General features: G+C 41.2%; 1 protein-coding gene across 3 annotated transcripts; it reads left to right on the top strand.

Moving 5' to 3' along the window:
- The first annotated feature begins 247 nt into the window (after positions 1-247).
- On the top strand, positions 248-19,742 carry LOC125013991 (beta-galactosidase-1-like protein 2). Of its 3 annotated transcripts, none has more exons than XM_047594975.1 (19): positions 248-672; positions 1,406-1,591; positions 1,848-1,916; positions 2,382-2,477; positions 3,544-3,652; positions 4,090-4,182; positions 4,364-4,445; positions 5,206-5,270; positions 5,568-5,652; positions 8,767-8,910; positions 9,619-9,699; positions 12,253-12,359; positions 13,686-13,832; positions 14,181-14,252; positions 14,489-14,567; positions 14,717-14,804; positions 16,846-16,960; positions 18,011-18,127; positions 19,287-19,742. In XM_047594975.1, exons 1-19 carry the CDS (start codon positions 569-571, stop codon positions 19,371-19,373), a joined length of 1,926 nt encoding a protein of 641 aa, XP_047450931.1. In that variant the 5' UTR covers positions 248-568; the 3' UTR covers positions 19,374-19,742. The 3 variants fall into 3 exon arrangements, with proteins under 3 accessions (XP_047450931.1, XP_047450933.1, XP_047450932.1); XM_047594977.1 differs by lacking the exon at positions 248-672 and adding an exon at positions 744-1,087; XM_047594976.1 differs by lacking the exon at positions 248-672 and adding an exon at positions 1,201-1,288.
- The last annotated feature ends 743 nt before the right edge of the window (positions 19,743-20,485 follow it).

The following is a 20,485-nucleotide window of genomic DNA, read 5'->3' as shown; positions in this document are numbered from 1 at the left end:
TATATTGTATTTTTGTCATCTATGCCTGGTTTACCTCCACCCCCTGCCTTGACTGTTTTTCGTCTGGACTTTTTTTCCCAGAGCTGGAGGCCACGCCCACGTCTTTCATTCAGTCTGATAATAATAATAACACATTTTGACAGTTTTCTGCGTTACTTATAAAGTTGGTAATTGTGTGACGGCCCCGAAGAGTAGTAGTAGTAGTAGTCGTGTAGTGTGTGATGACACAGTTTTGGACAACCAATAGCTTATTCTGATACATACTAACTCCTCGCGTAATAGCGAGCTAACTATTATTTTTCACGGACCATGTTTTTTTTTTTTTTTTTTTTGAATAATTAATCCCGGAAGTAGGCATCCTGGCGTTATGTGGTAGCTCAGTTTTATTGGCGTTATCATGCCGTTTATGACGTTCTCAAGATAGCATAACGTTATTTTAAATACTCGGAAACAGGTTTAGAGGAGAGCTCCGACGTGTTACATTATGCGTTTTAATTCGCGTAAACTCAAGAAACCTACCTGAAGTCGGGCTGTTTTTTTTTTTGTTTGTTTGTTTTTTGTTTTGCCAATGGAAAGCTCGTTGGTGTTTGGTGTTCGTCTGTCTCTAAAACAAAGATATGTTGTACTGCTCTGCTTTTCTATTGCAGCCATTGTTGCTTATCACTTTACAAGGTAAGGTTTCAGACTCTCTCAGACAGCTCACTAACAATAGCACAATAACTTGTCGTATATTCCAGAGTCACGCTTGCATGTTCGGACACCCCGCCCACCAAAGTGAAATGTTACCAGTTAGTTTGGATCAGGTTTCCTCGTGGCTGCTGCGCCATGTTATATTATAACTGTTTGGGAGTTTGGACTTTGTTGCAAAGAGACCGACTTGTTAACTGTTACCTGGATATTTACTGACCTGTGGACATCGACTCCTCACGTAACAAGTTGAGGACACCTGATATGTGTTGGACTTCAGTCCTTGTTGGTCTCAGGTGTATTTTCTAAGGAGTTTCTCTTAAGATCGCTTCCACTGATTAGAAGGGGATCAAGTTCATCGGTCATCACTTTCATTCAGTCAGTTCTCTGAATTGTCTGGGTATGTATGTAGAGGGGTCTGTAATAAAACTGATTAGCTGTCAAAGTCCACATAAAGGATTATTGCAAGATGACCAAGGACATGGTCTTAGTATTAACCCAGGGGCGTGGCTTTCATTTTATGATGCATTCAAATGCAGCGATAACGAGTGAGGGTTATCACTGCTGCTTCTGGCCACCTGTGAGGGAGATTTCTGAACAGGTGCAACTGAACCTACATATCTGTATATCAGACATACAGCATGCGTCAGAGGTCTTCATAGTTTTTTTGATCCGGCTGCACCCTGTTCAGCAAGTTCTTTTTCTTTTCGGTCCACAGGAGCCGCCCCGAAGTGAGAAGAATGGACCGCGTGGAGGGTCTGAGGGCTGACTCGTCTCAGTTCACCCTGGAGAGAAAACCCTTTCGCATCCTGGGAGGCTCCATCCATTACTTCCGCGTCCCCAGAGCCTACTGGGAGGACCGGCTGCTGAAGATGAAGGCCTGTGGCCTCAATACTCTCACAACGTAGGCTCCCGCTGCAACTCACAACTGCATTGGACACCGTCAGATAGCCGCTTTGCTAAAACGACTCTGCAGGAGTTAAATAAAATTAGTGCATGGCAAAGCAAAACAGGCGTGGTTTTATAAAGTACTTCTGTAAGAAAACAAATGGACCAAAAGAGCTGAATTTTGCAAGAAATAACCACTGATCCATGACCATAATCACTGAAATACTAAAAGCACACAAATCACAAATCAGTTTTGTATCTTTTTTTTTCAGATATGTACCGTGGAACCTGCATGAGCCTGAGCGAGGGGTGTTCAACTTTGAGGATGATCTGGATATAGAGTAAGGACTGATGAGGTCAAGGCTTTGAGTGGCGCAGTTTGAGAGTGGATGAGCTCCTGCAGGTGGCACTGTTGCGTCGCAAAAGAGCTCGGTTTTCCCTTTTCGCCTGGAATTACCTGATACCGCTGGGATGGTGTGCCTTTTTCGACTGGTTATTTGTGCAGTTTTTTTTAGTGTCAGTCATTGTTAATTTGTGGATTATGAAGGCATCCATCCATCATACGCGTTGCCTGCTGTCAGAGTTATATCAGGAACAGATGTTGTGTCACGATGGGACGAATGCGAGCTGAAGAATAAATTGAGTGATGTATTTCAGCATGAATAATATATCATTTGAAATTGAACTTTTTATCTCGACTCGAAAATGACAATGAGTCCCCACTTTTTATTGACTGTAGTAAAGATTTTAAGTCGACTGATGAATAAATGCCGCTGACAGCACATATATGTGCATCTTTCTTCCAGAGCCTTCCTCCGCCTTGCAGCCGACCTGGGCCTCTGGGTGATTCTGCGTCCGGGACCGTACATTTGTGCTGAATGGGATTTAGGGGGACTACCCAGGTAAAAATCCCACATCTGGAGTGGAGCGTTGTCTTAGACCTGTCTTATCTGCGTTACAGCCACAGTAACATTATAATGCATTATTTTGAAATGGCCAGTGGGGTTCCAAGAAATTCCTTATTAAACTGAATTGGAGATTGATTGCTCAGCCAGGTAACCTGTTGGTTAGCGATGACTTTACTGCAGGCGAAATCCATTACACTATTCTAATTGAAGAAATCATTTTTAATTCAGTCATGTGAATGATTTTAAATGTGCCAGTTTTTAGTTTGACCAGCTGTGTTTCTGCTGGAAATGCCTTGTTTTGATGGTTCTCACATGCATTTCCTTACAGAGTAAGACATACAGTAAGAATAAGGAACAATACACTGCACGTTATATAAGTTAGACATTACGTCTGCGCTGAGTCACAGATTTCTACCTCTAGACTTTTAGTGAGGCCTCAGAGCAATAATAATATCTCACACGCACATCTCCCCGAAAGGGTGAATTCATTTCCTTCTGTAATCAAAATGGATTCAAACCAGGTCATTGTTGCCACAAAAGATTGGTAATATGTATGTAAAGATTTTCAGGCTTTCAGTTAGACTTTCTTTTTGTATTTATGACTCGTGGGGAGTTAAGGTAAATGTTAGGTACCTTGGGTCAGTGGTGCACACTTGAAATTCACATGATTAGGGTCTTTTTAACCACCAGACATTCACCTTTTTGGGGATGGATGTTATAACTGTGTTGTAAGTGGCTGATAAATTGTGTCTCAGCCCATCTCCCCCTGTTCAGAGAGGGGGCTTTTTTGTTTCCAATTTCGCATAAATGGCTGGGAGCGCTGCAAGTATTTTGAGAGCAGACATGTCCTCCGGGGATGTGAGGTTGATTTGATAATCATCCAAACTGAGTGTTTCTAGGGACACATAGCGAGGAGCGACTTCTTCTGCTCCACATTTTATGATAGTCACGCTCAGGTTGGTGTGATTATCTTTAGAGACCTAAATAGCGTTCGCAGCACAGCGCCGCACTTAAGCAAAGTATGTGAAATGTTTTCGGCTTGGCTGTGATTTCTTTTCAGTTGGCTACTACGAGATCCCAACATGAAACTGAGGACGACCTACTCGGGATTCACTGATGCAGTCGACTCCTTCTTTGATCAGCTCCTCAAGAAAGTCATTTCTTATCAGGTTGTTTTTGCTTTGGTTTACTCTGAATTAACATAAATAACTAAAACATAGTTAAAATATAGGATAATGAAGAAGAGAAAATATATTAAGATGCAAGTCCCAAAGCAGTCTGAACCCTAAAGTAATTGATCTATTGCAAAATGCTTACATTTCATCCATCCATCCATGCATTGATTATTCCTATTACCACCTTTTAAAATACTGCATCCTTCGGTTGAACACATGGTAACCAGTGTTAGCATTTCTCACACAGCCGTTACCATACACACTTGAATTGCTTTATTTGCCCTCTGTCAGCTCCATGCGTCACTGAACCCTCTCTGATTTCTGTTTCACAGCATTTATAAAAAATCAGCTGTTTTTGATGGTAGGAATGGTCCAGAGCTGCTGCCGAGCACTAATACGTGTCCTCTATTCATTGGCTAATTATTGTGCAGTACTCCAAGGGTGGCCCGATTATAGCAGTTCAAGTGGAGAACGAATATGGCTCCTATGCTAAAGATGAAGCGTACATGCCTTACATCAAGGAGGTAAGAACCACAGCTGAAAGCGTTCGCAGTGATAATTTGGCGCTCAGAAAGGATACCGCTCTTATTGATTTTGCTCTCCCAGCAGTCTTTCGCTCACTTGCGCTCACCGTCAACAATTATATTTTAAGGGAGAGCCTCTGCTGCTTTCTTTGGTTGCCTCTTTAATCGCCCTCCTTTCCAGGCGTTGCTGTCAAGGGGCATCAGTGAGCTGCTGGTGACCTCAGACAACAAGGACGGGCTCCAGCTCGGAGGAGTGAAAGGAGGTATTGTCAGATAGGTTGACAGACAAACAAGCCTGAGCACACACACACACACACACACACACACACACACACACACACACATGCACGCACTCACACGCACACGCTTTACAGTACGCCGGTTAGTGTGTGTTGTTTTCATGCACAATGGGGAGAGCTGTGAGCCAACAGGAGCTCAGTGTCATGCAACTGCAGTCCAGAATCAAGTTATCGACACAGAGGATCCCGTGTTGTCCCGGAGACTTGCTCTTTTGTCGTGGCGCAAGTGTTACGGTGAAAGAAAATCTAGTCTTATCTGCATATTTTTCTTTGACACGTTCACTATCAGAGCAAACGTGGAGTAGTAAACATTGTTTATCAGCCTTTATAAGGTCGGTCTTGCTGTTGTAAAATATTCTGCATTTACCACACACACTGCATTAGTGTATGCGGGATAATTACAGGACACAACCCACCAGATTATTTTATAATTAACCTTCCACTGGGATATCATCCTATATTTTAATGCACCTCTGTCATCATTTATTATACAATGTGCCAATATCTCATGTTATACACAACTGGATCTCTGTAGCTTACATGTGAACTCTTTCCAGCCTTTCAACTTTGTGAGTTTAAGGATAGTTTGGTTTAATAGCGACACTACATATGATTTAAAACACCACAAACAGTTATTTATGGCAAGTATAGAACTGTAGAGTATTTGAGTGTTTCCCATGAAGCTTTGTTTAACAAAAAAATGTACTTCTGTTTTTGTTGGAAGCACTGGAGACCATCAATTTTCAGAAACTGGACAAAAATGAGATCAAGTATCTGGATGAGATACAAGTGAGTCTAAATCTTTTCTGACTTATTCAAACTCTGCACAGGAAAGACACATAGTTATGAAGCATTGCTCTATTCAGGCAGATTTATTTGAAAATGTATGGTTGCTAACTTTCTTAAAATGAAAACTTGTGAGAGTCTTGTACAGGACGTACATAATTTATTCAAAGTACGTGTTTTTACAGTGTATAGAAAAGGAAATGGAAATGTCATCCAGACAGATCTTTTGTCTGGCTGAGTTTGAGCTGCTTTCTGAAACTGTCATGCATTAGTAGTAGCAAACAAATGTTTCTTCTCCAGCCTCAGAAACCTAAGATGGTGATGGAGTACTGGTCTGGCTGGTTTGATCTGTGGGGAGGCCTCCATCATGTATTCACTGCTGAGGGTAAGACGTTATATTTTGTCTTGGTTTTCATTAGAGGGATGCACGGGGTCTCTGAGAACAGAAATACAGATGTACAGATGAGGGAAAGACAGGATTTCTGTCTTTGTTGGGGGTGAAACAGTTTGTTTGTGTACAGAGGATCGATCAATATTACCAGCTAATTTGAGACCGGGACAAAACAGATTTTGTGCTGCAAGCTACACAATCTCTAAATGTAAGACAGTCTCAGTGCCTCAGGGTAAGAAAGATCAACCTTTTAAACTGAGAATAAAGTCGTCTCTGCTCCAGGGGAAGGACTGGCAAAGGACAAACTCCCTGCTACAGGGTTGTGTAAGATGAATTCTTCAGGCAGGCCAGTGTAACACTGTGGCTCCCTCACGAAAGGACACAGAGCTCGCTCAATGGAGCTGATATCCATTGCTTAACATGTTTAAAAAAAAAAAAAAAACTTGAGATATGTATATTTTACAAGCATGCTATGTTCTGAGTATCACAAGCCACTGTCCAATTCTGTTTTCACTGGCTGCGAACGTTTGATGATCAGAGGACACATTCAGACACTCCTTTCTTCAGAACTGCTCATAGATCTGCTGCATCTTTGAATCTTTGAACAAAGTGCTGGTTCCCTCAGACAGTGCTGAACTTCCATTTCCGCTGCATTCACGTCCTTTTATTTGTTTGAGCTGCACAAACACAGATAGATAAAACTACATTGCTGTTTATGGGAACTTATCATTAAGTTTTTACTATCTTTACCTATGTTACAAGCAAAGAGATTTTTTGTCTTCTCATAGAACATTTGCAGAGATGAATCTGAAACATACCGTATGTTGCTAGCAATGTTGTGCGGTGCATTTCTTGGCTCATGCAGCGTTGGAAGAAGTGCATAAATCATTTATCTAACTCAGAGTAATAACAAGGCAATCAGATAATAATCCTGCTTTCAAATGTTCTGTATCTAAAGTAAAGGTACTGATATCATCGTATAGATCGTATCACTGCAGAAGGGAATAACGGCTGCGTTCTACATAGGGAAGGTCTTGTTTTTTGTGCATTCTGGTTCACTGTCACATCTTACTGTGAAACTTAATGGAACTGAGCCATCGTGAATGCACCTGTGCTTTCCCTACTGTGACTCGTCAAATTATCTGCTGTGAAACAAGCTGATTGCATTGTACACACCAGATAATTGCTCTGTTGTTATTAACTCACCAGTGTGAAAGTAGCATGTCACTGTTGTAACTGATCAATACTGAGCCAAGCCCTTATTGTGCTGTTTGACACCTCGGGTCTCAGGTTTTAACAATGTCAAACCTTTAAGCTTATGACGGCAATTCTGCCTACAGCTGGTTCCAAAAATCTTATTTTCTGAAACAACTGAAATTAACCTCTCTTAATAATAATAATTATATTCTTTAAGTAGTATCTTTGAAGAAGAAGTGTAAGGTGTGTTGATGACCTAGCATTGGACCACTAAAGAAGCTAGAATAAAAAAATGGCTGGTAATCACATGTTCTGTTTAAGTAGAACGTTTTGCAGAGAATAAAGTATCATATGTTTTAAAGGTGATCTTGGAGTATTCTATATGAAATGTCTTTGCTAAGGAACAACTCTAGATCATAGGTCTTCAACTGGGGGTCTGCGACCCCTGGGGGCTCTGTGGAGGTACTGCAGGGGGTTGCAAAATCTTTTTTATACATTTTTTAATAAATTAAAAAAAAAAAATCCCCCCACAGTTCTCCAGCCCAGCCAGCCTACTATTGCACATGTTTGAAATAAAAAATAATTATATATATATATATATATATATATATATATATATATATATATATATATATATATATATATATATATATATATATATATATATATATATATATTTGGAGTATTATTTGGTCCCTACTTAATCTCTCCATCAGTCTGGGGGTCCTTGGCTCGAAAAACGTTGACATCTGCTGTAGATGATAAACACATGTAATGTTAGAGTTATTGATCACGTGGTCAGAAATGCAGCGAAGTAGACATAAACTAGCATGAAATGTTCCTTGTAAAATGTAAACGTGCCAGGCAATTCTCTGTTAATAGAACAATCAATAAATACGCCATTAGCTTTAGCTTTAGGTGGGATAACCTTGTCCTCAATGTTGCTATGGGCCCTTAAATAAAAAGCCCAAATGTAATAATCATATGAAATAGGCTGGGGTTCATTCATGTGCTCTGTGCCATATATCAGCCATATAACATGGTTCATGTGTTCCAGTCAAGGAGGTGTTATTTTTAGTCTAATGTACAGTCAGGACATGAATGATAACACCTTTTTCGTAATCCTGAAGATTAATGGCAGTCACGCACCCGGGTGTTACCGTCACGAGGACATTTCATTTCAAACACACAGTACAGAGCCTCCCTTTTCTCTCCTGCCATTCCCAGCAGCCATCCACATCTTAACAATAAAGTGTTCTAAAAATGAAAGGGCCAGCCGTCTTGCCTCCACACACACTTTCTCCTCGGTGAGGAAAGGAGAAGAATAAGACCCTCTCCGTGCAGAAAGCGATAAAATGAATACTGGAATATTCAGAGGGGATTCACGTCCTTGACAGTTCAGCGCTCTGCAGACTGCAGCACGCCCAGCAGTTGGTCACAGCTAGCGCCGCCACCATGAAACCAACCGAAGCCGGCTCCGTCACCCTGCCCGATTGTTATTCACTAAGGCTCATGCCCTTGATTCAAATCATTAAACTCGGTCTAAATTCACTGCTAAAGTTCAATTTGAATACTTAATTACTTGATCTGCTACGCTCCCTGCAAAATGTAGGCAGCTAATTTATCCAGGGATGTAGGCTCTTTTTATAGGTGGAACATTGCCTCGTAATGAATTATACTAACCTGTAATAGGGCCTGTGGCTGAAGTTCGTCTATGTTTCAATTGAATTGAAATTGAGGGCAATGGGATTATTGAAACATTGACTGTGGCTTGTTAAAGCTCAAATGGAACAGATTTTTTTTTTCTTTTTGTTACTGAGTCTGAATGTTAAGCTTTGGTCTTGTCACACTAATTCAGCCACATTAGACATGTTTTTAATGTTTGCTTTTTTTGTTTCGTTTTTTCAACAGAGATGATTCCTGTGGTCACAGAAATTCTTAAACTGGACATGTCCATCAACCTTTACATGTTCCACGGGGGGACGAATTTCGGCTTCATGAGCGGGGCATTTGCGGTCGGGATACCGGCACCTAAACCTATGGTCACAAGCTACGGTACGTGTGATGAATCTGTTTTTCTTTCCTGTATGTTTCTATTACATTATTGATTTTTTTTTTCTTTTTCCAAAAATATTTATTTAACACTAAATTAAGACAAATATGTTATTTAATATAGCCAGACCTCACATACAGGCACTATTGGTTTTATTCTAATAATCGAAGCCCACTCTGAACCACAGCAGTGTCTATGTCTTATGCATTCATCAATTGATAATTAGACTGAAGTAAAGATCCTGTCTGCATTATACTGAAACCCAGTTAGGAGTTTAAAAATTAGAAATTAGAAATTTGAATATACACTGTGCACAAATGAATTCATTGTCTAATGAAATGCACAGGAAATGTAAATTAAAGATGGAACAAGGGGTTTTATATCCACCTCCATTATGCTTCACTGTGTAGCGCCCTTGCTCTTCCGAAAGGAGGTGAATTATGAAAACAACCCAGTAGGCAACACCACCTGTGACCTTGACGGTCTTTGTACCTGTGTTTATCCCCCTGAATGCCTTTTACCTTTTTGACTCAAAAAAAAAGGAGGAAAAACGCTCCATTTTATGTCGAGATAAACCGAAATGTGTCTCAGCCCACTGCTGTCTCAAGATGTTTGATAGGGGAGCGCGGTGAAAGCATCTGCCACGGTAAGAGGCATCCCTGCCTCTCCGGCTCCTGAGCCTGCTGTTCTGATAGCGCATTATCTTTCAGATTACGATGCTCCATTATCCGAGGCTGGGGATTACACCACCAAGTACCATCTTCTGAGGAATTTATTCAGCCACTACCACAGTGAGTGTTGTGCGTTGTTGCCACGACGGGCCCCACGTCTTCTGTCTCTCTCTTACTCCCCGTCCTTTCATCTCCCCGTTTAAGTTAATTCTCCTTGTAGAACCTGTTCTCAGTTGGCTAAAGCAGGGTAACTTTGCATATGATTACAAGCATGGATTACATTTGGATGTGTTTGTCTGTGAGATTCCTACATTAGTCAGAACTCCTCAATTACTGCCTGATGTGAAAATGACATGCCTTGTGTTGAGTTTATTGTTCATGAATTTTCCTCCATTTGTAAAACACAGATTCTGTGGTTGGGAGCAGAAGTCCCATGTGTTTTGTGGCCAGGTCTGGCTTCAGTCTGGGACTGAATCCAGAACGACAAAATAATAATAATTTGCCCAGCGTCATGAAGATTAGATACAGTTTGAAAGGCTGCTTGCGCGTGATTCATCCTCATGTTTTGTAGTCTGCTGAACAATGAGCAGTGGCCTGGATATGAGAATATGTGAGCCCAAGAATTGCACTGCATTTGTGCACTACTCAGCAACCGCGAACACATGACCTAATTCTGTAATTAGATCATTTTGATATTTTGTTATTGTTGGGCTACCAAATCAAGCGCTTTGTGTCAGCAGCTCTTTGCCCTGTGGTGATGTGTTTTTTTTTTTTTTTTTTTTTGTGCGTAAGCTGGCATGGATTCAGGCGGATCTGTCAAAGGTCTAACTCTAATGATGGCTCATAAAACAGATCTTTGGGCTTTTCTTATTATCTCACAGCTGGAAGAAATTACAAATCATACAGTATGTAATTGAAGTAGCTGCACATTCACCTTAGCTCTCAACTGCCTGTCTGCCTTCCAATATTCAACCTCGCTGTGTAACCGTTTTATCATTTTCTCATTCAAATGACTCATCAAAGCAAATTAAAGAAAGACATTTGGATACTACTACTACTACTACACTACCCACTTCAATATAGGATTTAAATAGATGATTTGCGATAATATGTTGTATATCAACACACTGGTTTCATAAATGTCGTTTCAGCCTTCTTGTGTTCAATATGAAAGGTGACATTTCTGAAAGCATTGACTTTTAAGCGTCGCAGAGAGCTGCTTAGAGGGAGGTGTTGTCCATTATCCTCAAGGCTTCCCTTAAGTGATCCAGCTGTTACCGCCTGATATAGAATGACTGCCGAGCCTTTTCCAGCGGGACTGCTGCTGTCCATTCATGCTTTAGCACCTTTAAAAGCAGTTGAAGGGTATGGGCCGCTGTTAATCGTTGAAAAGAGAGACTGTTTTGTAAAGTGGAACGCAGTCTGGATGCTATGGAGGAGCATGTCGCTCAGACATGGAGACTTAGACGCTGTTTCCAAGTGACACTTGACTTTTAGCATTGGTACTGAGTGATCCATATGCTGAAGAATATAAAGACTTCTGCTGGAACCTAGTATCAGGTGCAATCTTGTAAGATGCTATATAAATGATTATGTAAATTATACTTTATATTAGTTACTACGCTTATTTTGAAATTCCTCCTTCTATCTTTCAAAGCAGCGAAATGATCAGTCACTGTCTCAGTGAAACCGGTTGTGTTCCTGAGTAGTTCCCTCTCGGTAGAAAGCAAGGTTCTCAGACGTTTATGACACTTTGTTCTTACCAGAAACGTCTTGATCACTAGCCAAGTGGCTGCTGCTGTGAATTGGAAACAAACTAGCACAGAAAAAAGAGACCACCCGTTCAGACCGCAATGCAGCGTTTGCTGTTCCAAAAAAAAAAAAAAGAAAAAAAAAAAAAGACCAGCGCCTTTAATACCTGAACCTGTGAAATTGGTCTGGGCAATTTTCAGCAATTTAGATATTATCCAAAAGGGGCACGCCAGCTGCACTCTATGGAACATGATTGAACACGGATTGGAAAATATTCAGATGAGATGAACACAACAGTGTCAGTACACAAACACTATGATTGATTGTAATAGAGAAAAAAAATCTTTGTTTTTCTCTTTGGTGGGGCGTTGTCTTATCTCCCCAGCAGAGAAACTGCCCATGGTGTGGAAATGGCCAGACGATGATTAGTCACCTTCCACATTATTGTCTCTCTCTCACTCTCACTCTCAGTCTGTGTGTGTGTGTTGCTCATCCTGACTCTTATTACACCACTGAAAGTAGCCCAAACCAAGCCACTTCTAAAGCACTATAGGAAAAAATGACTCCAGATGTGCTTTAGTTTATACTAAATGACTGGTTGAACCAAGGAAACCGAGTCTGCTGCATAAAATCTGTACTTACCCAGCTGTAATAGGAAGAGAAGGTCAATAAAAGCTATGATATAATTCAAGATTCAAGATTTAGAAATGTCACATTTACGGCTTCAGTGGGGGTTGCGCATCTGATTTGGGCTGTTGATTAAGACATACTGTATTTTTGCGCGGTGCCGACTGCATCTCATAACAGCGGATGAGTATTAAAAAACCCCGAGCTGCGCATCACCAGTCCCCTGGGTAAATAATGGATAAGGACAAACAGAGAAACTGCAAGCTCTGCTCATCTTTCCTCCTTGTTTTTCAGCCCAGCCTCTCCCTGAACTGCCCACTCTCCACGAGAAGAGAGCGTACCAGCCCGCTGTCATCCAGCAGCACCTGTCTCTGTGGGACTGTCTGCATTTCATTGACAAGGTAAGCTATAGTCCCATGGTGCGCCACAATCTGAGGCAAAAACAAAATAAAACCCTAACATCTTCTTGTAAAGCAAAAGTCTTTTTTTACCATCTAGCAGAGCCACAAGGTTGTTTACAGCAGTAATGCATAAAACAGTCAGTGCATAAGGAATTCAACCAAGCCAGTGAAATGAAACTAAAAAGAATATTTGCTGGTATTTATGTGAAAGTATAACCTTTGATTGTAGCACATTTTCCTGCTTAATGTGCTGTTGTGCTACAACCCCAACTTTAGGTAACAGTAATGTCATCACTGTCATCATGCGAGCTCTTAAGTGTTTCTTTAGGTTTATTTTGAATCAAAAAATATTCAAACAAGTGATTTAATGATGGATGCAATGTGTAATAGTGCCTCAGTGTGCTATAACGCCATATCAAATCCAGTATTTGCATCATCTCCCCATCTGCAGAGAGTTGAGCTGTTTTTTAACATCACGCTCTGTTAAAAGACAGTAGCATAAATCCGACTAATATCTTTTTATATATTGATCAAATCCCATTTATACTTCTGATGCTCGTCGTAAATGAGACCGAGTGAAAGGTTTGAGTGGGGAAATGAACGAGCTCTGGTTACGTTATTTTCAGCAGTTTCACCTGACAACACTGGGTGCATGCTTAGAGACCAGCGGCAATCGTCAGTGTGCTGCTTCCTGACTGTAAAGCAGATAGGTCTGAGTGGAACAGAGGACCTTCCCTCTCCAAACAACGGAAAAAACAAAACTGTTACGGTTAAAGCGTCCATAATTTTACCAGTCTACTCCAGCTATCTACAGTTTGTTCTCGAGTGGAATTTATAATCAAACCAGATGCAGCACGTCTGGCACTTGTTTACAGCATTAATTATTCACTCCCCATCGTAATGATTTCCTTCCCTCCGACACGACAATTACACTGCACCATGTACCCTCTCTCTAAAAGAGTGGGTTCTCTTCAGTGGCTGAGACAGAGGAGCAGAGTAGAGTTTGGCATTGTAGCTGTGTGTTTGTAGGTGCAGTATGTGGTTTATTATGGCGTCGTGGGCAGTGTTTATTGTCATGTATAATGTCCATAGTGCACCTCCAAAGGGCGTCCAAGGTAAGGTTGCTGGGTTAAGTAACACCAGGCAGGAACACTTCATTCTCTTATTCAAGTCATCATGAAAAGTGGGAGAATCACAAGAACCCATCTGCTCCGAGAAAGGTTTTCAGGAGGCTTTTATAGAGTATGAAACGTTTCAAGTGGCGAGAGGTATGAAGAGGTGCATTAAGTTTCACGTGTTAAGCTCTCCTTTTCCATATGTCTGAAGCCTTTGAAGTCAGAGAAGCCGGTGAACATGGAGAATCTCCCCGTCAACAATGACAATGGTCAGTCCTACGGCTACACGCTGTACGAGACCGTCATCACCAGTGGAGGAGTCCTCAACTCCAAGAACAACGTCAGGGACAGGGCTCTGGTGAGGACAGACGCCGACATAATGCATCCACAGTCACCTTTAAACGTTGCTTCACGAGAACATTTGCACTTGGCAAGCTGCAGAAATCACACCCCTGATCTTTGTACTTGTGAAATATAATTAACAAACTGAGGCTGTGACCAGTTGCTCTCATAGTTCAGAGAGTTCTCGCATAAATACTGCTGTGAAACACACTTGTGTTTTATTTACTAAAGAAAGGAACGCCACATGCTTGAGTATGTTACTCATGCTATGTATTTTCTCCCACTTTGTATCTTTTCTGTATGGTTACATTAACAACATATATATTTTTTTCAAATGATATTGTTTGTATTTCTATTTTTCTAGGTGTTTTTGGACAAACATTGTGTTGGTGTTCTGGACTACAAGGTGCAAGAAATTGTGCTGCCTGATGGGAAGGTATCTTCTTAGCACATTTGTCGTTTGTAGTTTGGCACCACTCGGTTCAAAAGAACAATGTTGGTAATATTAACCAAAAACAGCATGTGAACACATTTGAGTAGTGGGCTTCAGCCTTACAGAACCAGACCAGTCATCAATTTCTAGAATCAGACTAGCTGAAATCCATTTTTGTTTGTTTGGGAACTCTTTGCATTGAGGACCTCTACCGTTTTTTCTGTATTTTCCCACTGAAGGGACAAAGAACTCTAGGTTTGCTGGTGGAGAACTGTGGCAGAGTGAATTATGGGAAAACCCTGAACGAAGAGCGCAAAGGTACAAAAAGTTCCTCCTGCTTCGTCGATGTTCCAGTCAACACAAGTCCTGCTGAAAGATCAGTTTTCATTAGAGATCTTGAAAGGAGCTAATTAAGAGTGTCTTAAGATCCATCAAGAAACTGAAAGCAGCTTTGACTCACCTTTCAGGTCTTGTTGGAGACGTTGAGTTAAACAAGCAGCCCCTCCGAGACTTCATTATTCATAGTCTGGAAATGAAGCCAAGCTTTGTAAACAGGTTTGTGTCGTTCAATTATTATCTGCCCCCCCCTCACCCCATGTTTGTGTTTCCCTGTCATTATACCCGCCTGCCTCTGAATTAATCCAGCTGATTCTCTCCCTGCTTAATGCACTAACAAAAGAAACATGATAGAAACATTAAGAAACCAAATAACACCTTGCTAAGAGAGTGTCTCACATCAAACATGTTAAGATTATAAAAAGAACAGCACATGGCCGGTCTGGCCTCGTTAAAACCAGCTCTACAGTTTGGAAGAGGTTCATCATGACAGAAGACGTTTTGATATTTTCTCTGATGTTTTATTTGGGGTCAAAAAGAGTGACAGGGAAAGGTGTTCTTAATATAGCCTGCAGTACTTCCACATTTTGCCAAATGGACAAAATAATGAAATTGCTATTATTAATAATTAATAATAGTTAGGAGCATATGTGTGATGACAGGAATGTTAAGACACGGACACAGCAAACCAACACCAAAGAACCACAGCAATGAAGCCCAGCTGTGACGTCACCTCACGTCACCTGTGTCTGGGCTGAAAAACATGTAGAGGCTTTGTGTACATTGCATTGTGAAATCGTTTGTTTACAGTGTTTGAATGTTCGGATTAGATATAAAACCAGGAAACCGTCTGTGTGCCCTTTGAACTTGATAACTTTGGCCTGACTTATGTTGACACACTGGGAAAACTATGGCCATAGACACAACCTGACCCTGTTGGCTTGGTGTGTCCTAGGATTGAAAGGACTGAGTAAGTTAAAGCGCCAGTGTGTAGAATTCACTGGAATTTGTGTTGAAGTTGCAAAAGTGGACACAACTGAGAACCTCTTCACTTCCCTCAGTCCTTCATACTGTTGGCTACGTATAGTGGCTGCTGAAACAGAAGAAAGGCCTTTAGAGGCAGTGTTTGCTGTGTTACTTCTTTGCTACTTTAGAAACATATACATATGTATATATCTCTACATGTACTGTGTTCTATTACTACCACAGGCCCTGAATAAAACCTGCACACTGGCCCTTTAATGCGCTGTTTGCAAGCTTTCAGAGAGCTGTGCAAACGTTCTAAATGTGTTAGTCACGTAGACTGAAAGCCTAATCAATGTGGCTGTCACAAACAATATCACCGCTTTATGGCAAATTTACTTGATCAACCACGGTGTAGCAGATTACTGTAAGCAACCCTTCAACATGATGGGCTACTACAACACTACAATATATTTACTGTACGTCGTGGAAAGTTAGCTTGACACCTTGCAGCGCACAAGCACAGAACGTGGACACCTGTGCAGAGGAAAAATGGTCTGAATCATTTACCCGGTGACACATTTCTGTTATGTGCTGTTAAATGTGGTGAGAGACCTTTAATGTGACACCCCTCCCATAATAGTCATTAGAGCTGGTAATTTCTACACATGGTAGCAACAGTCAGGCGTGATAAGGTCATATGGCAGGACTGGGTGCAACCTAATGCACAAGAGCTTTTTCCTGGTGATAAGAAAAGATTATAATCCCCCTCCCTCACATTATTATCGTCTTTAATACTTTCTCAAATGTTTCACCTTGTATCAAATGATTACGTTTCCACAGACCATGACAGTAGCTTGTTAGAGATTAATACTTGACCATAGTGGGATATACGCAGTATATAAACTTTATTTTAAAGGCTTTTATAGTTACCACATAGTGCTACCCTGGGGTTTCTCCACCTCATTCTGAAAACGTTGAGGCCTTGAAGCCCTCTGTGGACAAACATTGAAAATTCATACCTTAGGAAGAGATTCTGGTCTTGCGTTATGGCAACCTTTTCAATTTCCTTGAAGGCAAAACTACAGCCTTGTGTTAGTGACTGTGAATATTACTCCTGCCATCCATGTCCAAACTTTCTCTTGACATTTACTGCAGACAGTTTAATAATAGACATGATACAGGGCCAGCTGGAAAACAAGCCCCCTAAAAGTCAAGGCTGATGGATCGTTTTAATAAAATTTGCAACGGTATGTACCTAAACATAATATTTGTTCCTTTTATTCTCCCGTTACAGGCTTGTGAGTTCAGGCCAGTGGAAGCCGATGCGCCAGCAGCCGTCCTTTCCGGGGTTTTTCCAGACCATGCTCTACGTGAACAGCTCACCTAAGGACACCTTCATCAAACTCCCTGTGAGTGGCACAGCCAGAGGAGAAGACGGTCGCAAAGTTTTCATGTTTTACTTCATACAAGCTGTGGACTATGCAGGGTTTCCACGGGGTCTTTTCATAATCCCAATTTATGGCTTTAAAAATGGTCTTAAAATGTAGGTGTTAAATGTCTTAAATCCTTACGTCCATTTACCACTTCATTTGCATTTTGTTCAACGCGTGGTTAGTTCCATGTCGTTCTTTATGAAGTATAACTATCAGCAGTATGCAGAAATAAAAGTACAAATGAGACCTGGAAGTGGAACTGCATACATAACACAGTTTGAATTGGCCAAGTTTATTAAAAGAAATGATTTTCCTTATTTTTTGACTCATAGTGGTCTTAAAAAGGGCTTAAAAAGTCTTAAATTTCTTTTGTGCAGAAACCCTGGTATATTATACTAGTATACCATGCTCTACTAATCATGAGCATCAAGTCTCTGTTTGCACGGTCAGGTGGGTTTGACAAAGCAGGTCTCATATAAACTGAATCACCAGCTGAAAGCGGCCTTCACTCCCTTCACGCACAGATCCGTTCTAAATGTAAGCAAGAAATTCAGTTCAGAAAAGATGCCTTTTTAACAGCTCAGCGCTTGGTTCCGTTTCATCCCTCCATTAGATAAAACGACGGGATTACAGTTGACTTTCGGTTCAGTAATTGATGTCAGAAATGTTGATTTAATTAGTCATTAATTCATATTTACCTAACAGCAGACAGCCCCCAGAGAAACAGCTCTTTGTGCAGCTCCATCGAGTGCTGGCTCACTCATAACTCATCAGACAAATTTACACAATAATGTTATTCCCTTACCCTGGTTATTGATTGACCATCATCATTGCCTCCGGTTGTACCGTGCACTCCACCGCCTCGCTTTTTATTAACATCAGCTTTTTTATTCCAGTGCTGGAGTTTACAGAAGTTAAAAACCATTGTGGTGCACATCCCATTAGAAAGGATGCTTTGCCACGTGTTGCTGTTGGTCATTAACATGTTTCAGTTTCAAAATGAACACTAACTGATTGTGTTCACAGGGTTGGAGCAAAGGAGTTGTGTTTATCAATGGAAAGAATTTGGGACGCTACTGGTCAGTTGGTCCTCAGCAGACTCTCTATGTCCCAGGTCCCTGGCTTCACCGAGGGGAGAATCAGGTACTGTCTCTAGTCTCACACTGACAATGGATTTAAGTTGGGTCATAGGCTAAGAGTGTGTTTTTGTTGTTCATCCACTGTATAACCTGCTGCATTTTGTACATGTTGTTTTTACAACATTTCAATTCTGTGAAACTAGGACCTATTCTAGTCACACATAACTTAAAACACATTTCTCAGAGCCAAAGGTGAATTCCTCAAATGCAGGTACCAAAACAGCACAAAATGATAAAAAAAAAAAATATTCAATTTCAGTATTCTAAAATGATCTACCACAGAGCAAATCATCAGATCCTCACACTGGACCAGTTATAGAAACGCTGCTGTTCTACTTGAGGTGGTCATGTCCCTACAACCTCATACAGTTTCAAAATTCAATCACTTTTCATCATCCATGTGATGATGGTCCATGTATCTTTTAGTAATTCCTTCAAAAAAAAAAAAAAAAAATATGGAGACGCGAGCCGTTTTTCATTTTCACCATGAAATTTTTTTCAGGCTGAGTTCAAAAAGGGCTTGATTTCAGTTTTCTGTTTCAAATAACTCAAATTAAAATAACCAGAGTAGTAATGCTGCGGTCATTTAGGGGACAAGAGCATCAGTGAAACCAATCACACCAGCCACTGTTGGTGTTTGTGTGGACAAACCATCTGCCGTAGTTTATGAAAACTGGTCTAACGTTCACTGTGACAGCAATGACACTACTCTGAGGGACGGCTGGCACAGACTTAGTCTCACAAGTATGTGACAGATGTTACAGAAATTCTTCCACATTAATTATTAAAGACACACCAACCCACAATATTCTCAGTGTTGTCAGAATATTTACATACTCTGTGCGCGTGACATTGTTTCTCCAAACCTTCTGTATTCATAAGCACCACTGACCTTGACTTATGTAGCGAGATGAAATCACATCAGGTCTGGGGTTACAGCGCACAGCTGCAGATATTCAGCACCATAGCTTTGACGAGGTCGAACTTTTCAGCAATTTCTGAAAAACGCCCGAGGCTCCGATTTCTGTGTCTGTACGTTTCTCCTCTTCTTTTCCTGCTCTCCCTCTCTGTGAGGGAGCATACATTGACATTAGCGCTCAGCCACCCACTCCCATTGTCCTCTCCCAGCTTCTACTGACCTGTTATGTTTTGCTCCGTCACAGGTCATAGTGTTCGAGGAGCAGGAAACAGATGGTAAAGTCCAGTTCTCCAGCACCCCTGACTATGGCATGACCGTTGATGTCCAGTGAGAACGAGAGGTGAGGAGGGGAAGGGTGGACGAGGAGAGGAGGAGGATGACAGCGCCTGCCGGGAGCTGCTTCCACGCGCCCTGCCTCCACCGGCGGCTCTCACAAGTGACACGTGTCAGTGGCCATGACATCACCAGTACAGCACTGTAAAGTTGTTTTAATTACTGATCAGATTGACAACACTTGAATAATATCTTTCATTTTCATAGCAGGATTGTTGACCTGCACTCTTAACCGGAGACCAAGAAACTGTGAAAGAGAATGATCTTTGTTTCTCTGAAAGACTTAATGTATTGGTTACATTCAGGCTGTGTAATAACAAAACGTGAATAAAGACGGGGTGACCTCTGAGTCGCTAACCAAGGTTGACCAAGCTTGTGAACTCCATCATTTATAGTGGACACTGGGCACTTTTTTCACATTTACCATCTGATGAGAAATCAAGTGCGTGTGTGGATAACATCGCAGCTATTTTCTTTGAAGGTCGATGCTGTGATGTCAGGTGTCAGGAGAAGCACAGGTGTAGCTGTGGCTGTGTTCCGTTTAGGTGAGGCCCTTTCCAGACATCTGGTACCCGGTCACGTTTGGCTGACTGATGAGACTCTTGATGGAACTCAGCCAAGGTTAATAATTCGAACTGTGCTTTTTCTGAAGTGACCAGTCAAGATGTCTGCTGCATGTTGCTGCCTTCAGGCAGAGCCGTAGGTTGCATGTTCACGCTCAGAGTTCCCCCTTGTGGTATTTACAACCTCCTATTTTCCTTAAGGTCCCAGTTCACCAGTTAGTTAGACTTTAGTTTACTTATTAGTTGAGGCCAGAAATGTCAGAAGTGAATGGAAAGTTAATGAACTACAGTTAAATTATATAAGTTTCTTTGTAGTTTTATTAAACATGAGTAAATACTGCCATTCTCAAGGGCCTTATCTTTTTGTTATGACTTTCCTTTCTCACACTGACGTACGTGGTCACTAGCTTGTTCCCCTTCTGTCACTGTTAGTGTTTGTGTGTCAAGCAATTTGTTTTCATAACCTCGTCCATAGCCAGAAGTTCATGGGTTCCACTTGAAGGCAGCATGAGGCGTTCGATTTGAAATAAATGGAATGTCTGTCGTC

This window comes from Mugil cephalus, chromosome 9 (assembly GCF_022458985.1).
Source record: "Mugil cephalus isolate CIBA_MC_2020 chromosome 9, CIBA_Mcephalus_1.1, whole genome shotgun sequence".
NCBI classification, from domain to species: Eukaryota; Metazoa; Chordata; class Actinopteri; order Mugiliformes; family Mugilidae; genus Mugil; species Mugil cephalus.
The sequence above is the reverse complement of the archived record's forward strand: the minus strand, read 5'-3'. Positions and strand labels throughout refer to the sequence as shown.

Bases quoted from the DNA above. Each gene is read 5' to 3' on its own strand.
- LOC125013991 (XM_047594975.1), top strand. From the start codon at position 569: ATGGAAAGCTCGTTGGTGTTTGGTGTTCGTCTGTCTCTAAAACAAAGA. The intron at 13,833-14,180 runs GTGAGGACAGAC...CTATTTTTCTAG, and splicing joins ACGTCAGGGACAGGGCTCTG to GTGTTTTTGGACAAACATTG. The intron at 14,805-16,845 runs GTTTGTGTCGTT...CTCCCGTTACAG, and splicing joins AAGCCAAGCTTTGTAAACAG to GCTTGTGAGTTCAGGCCAGT.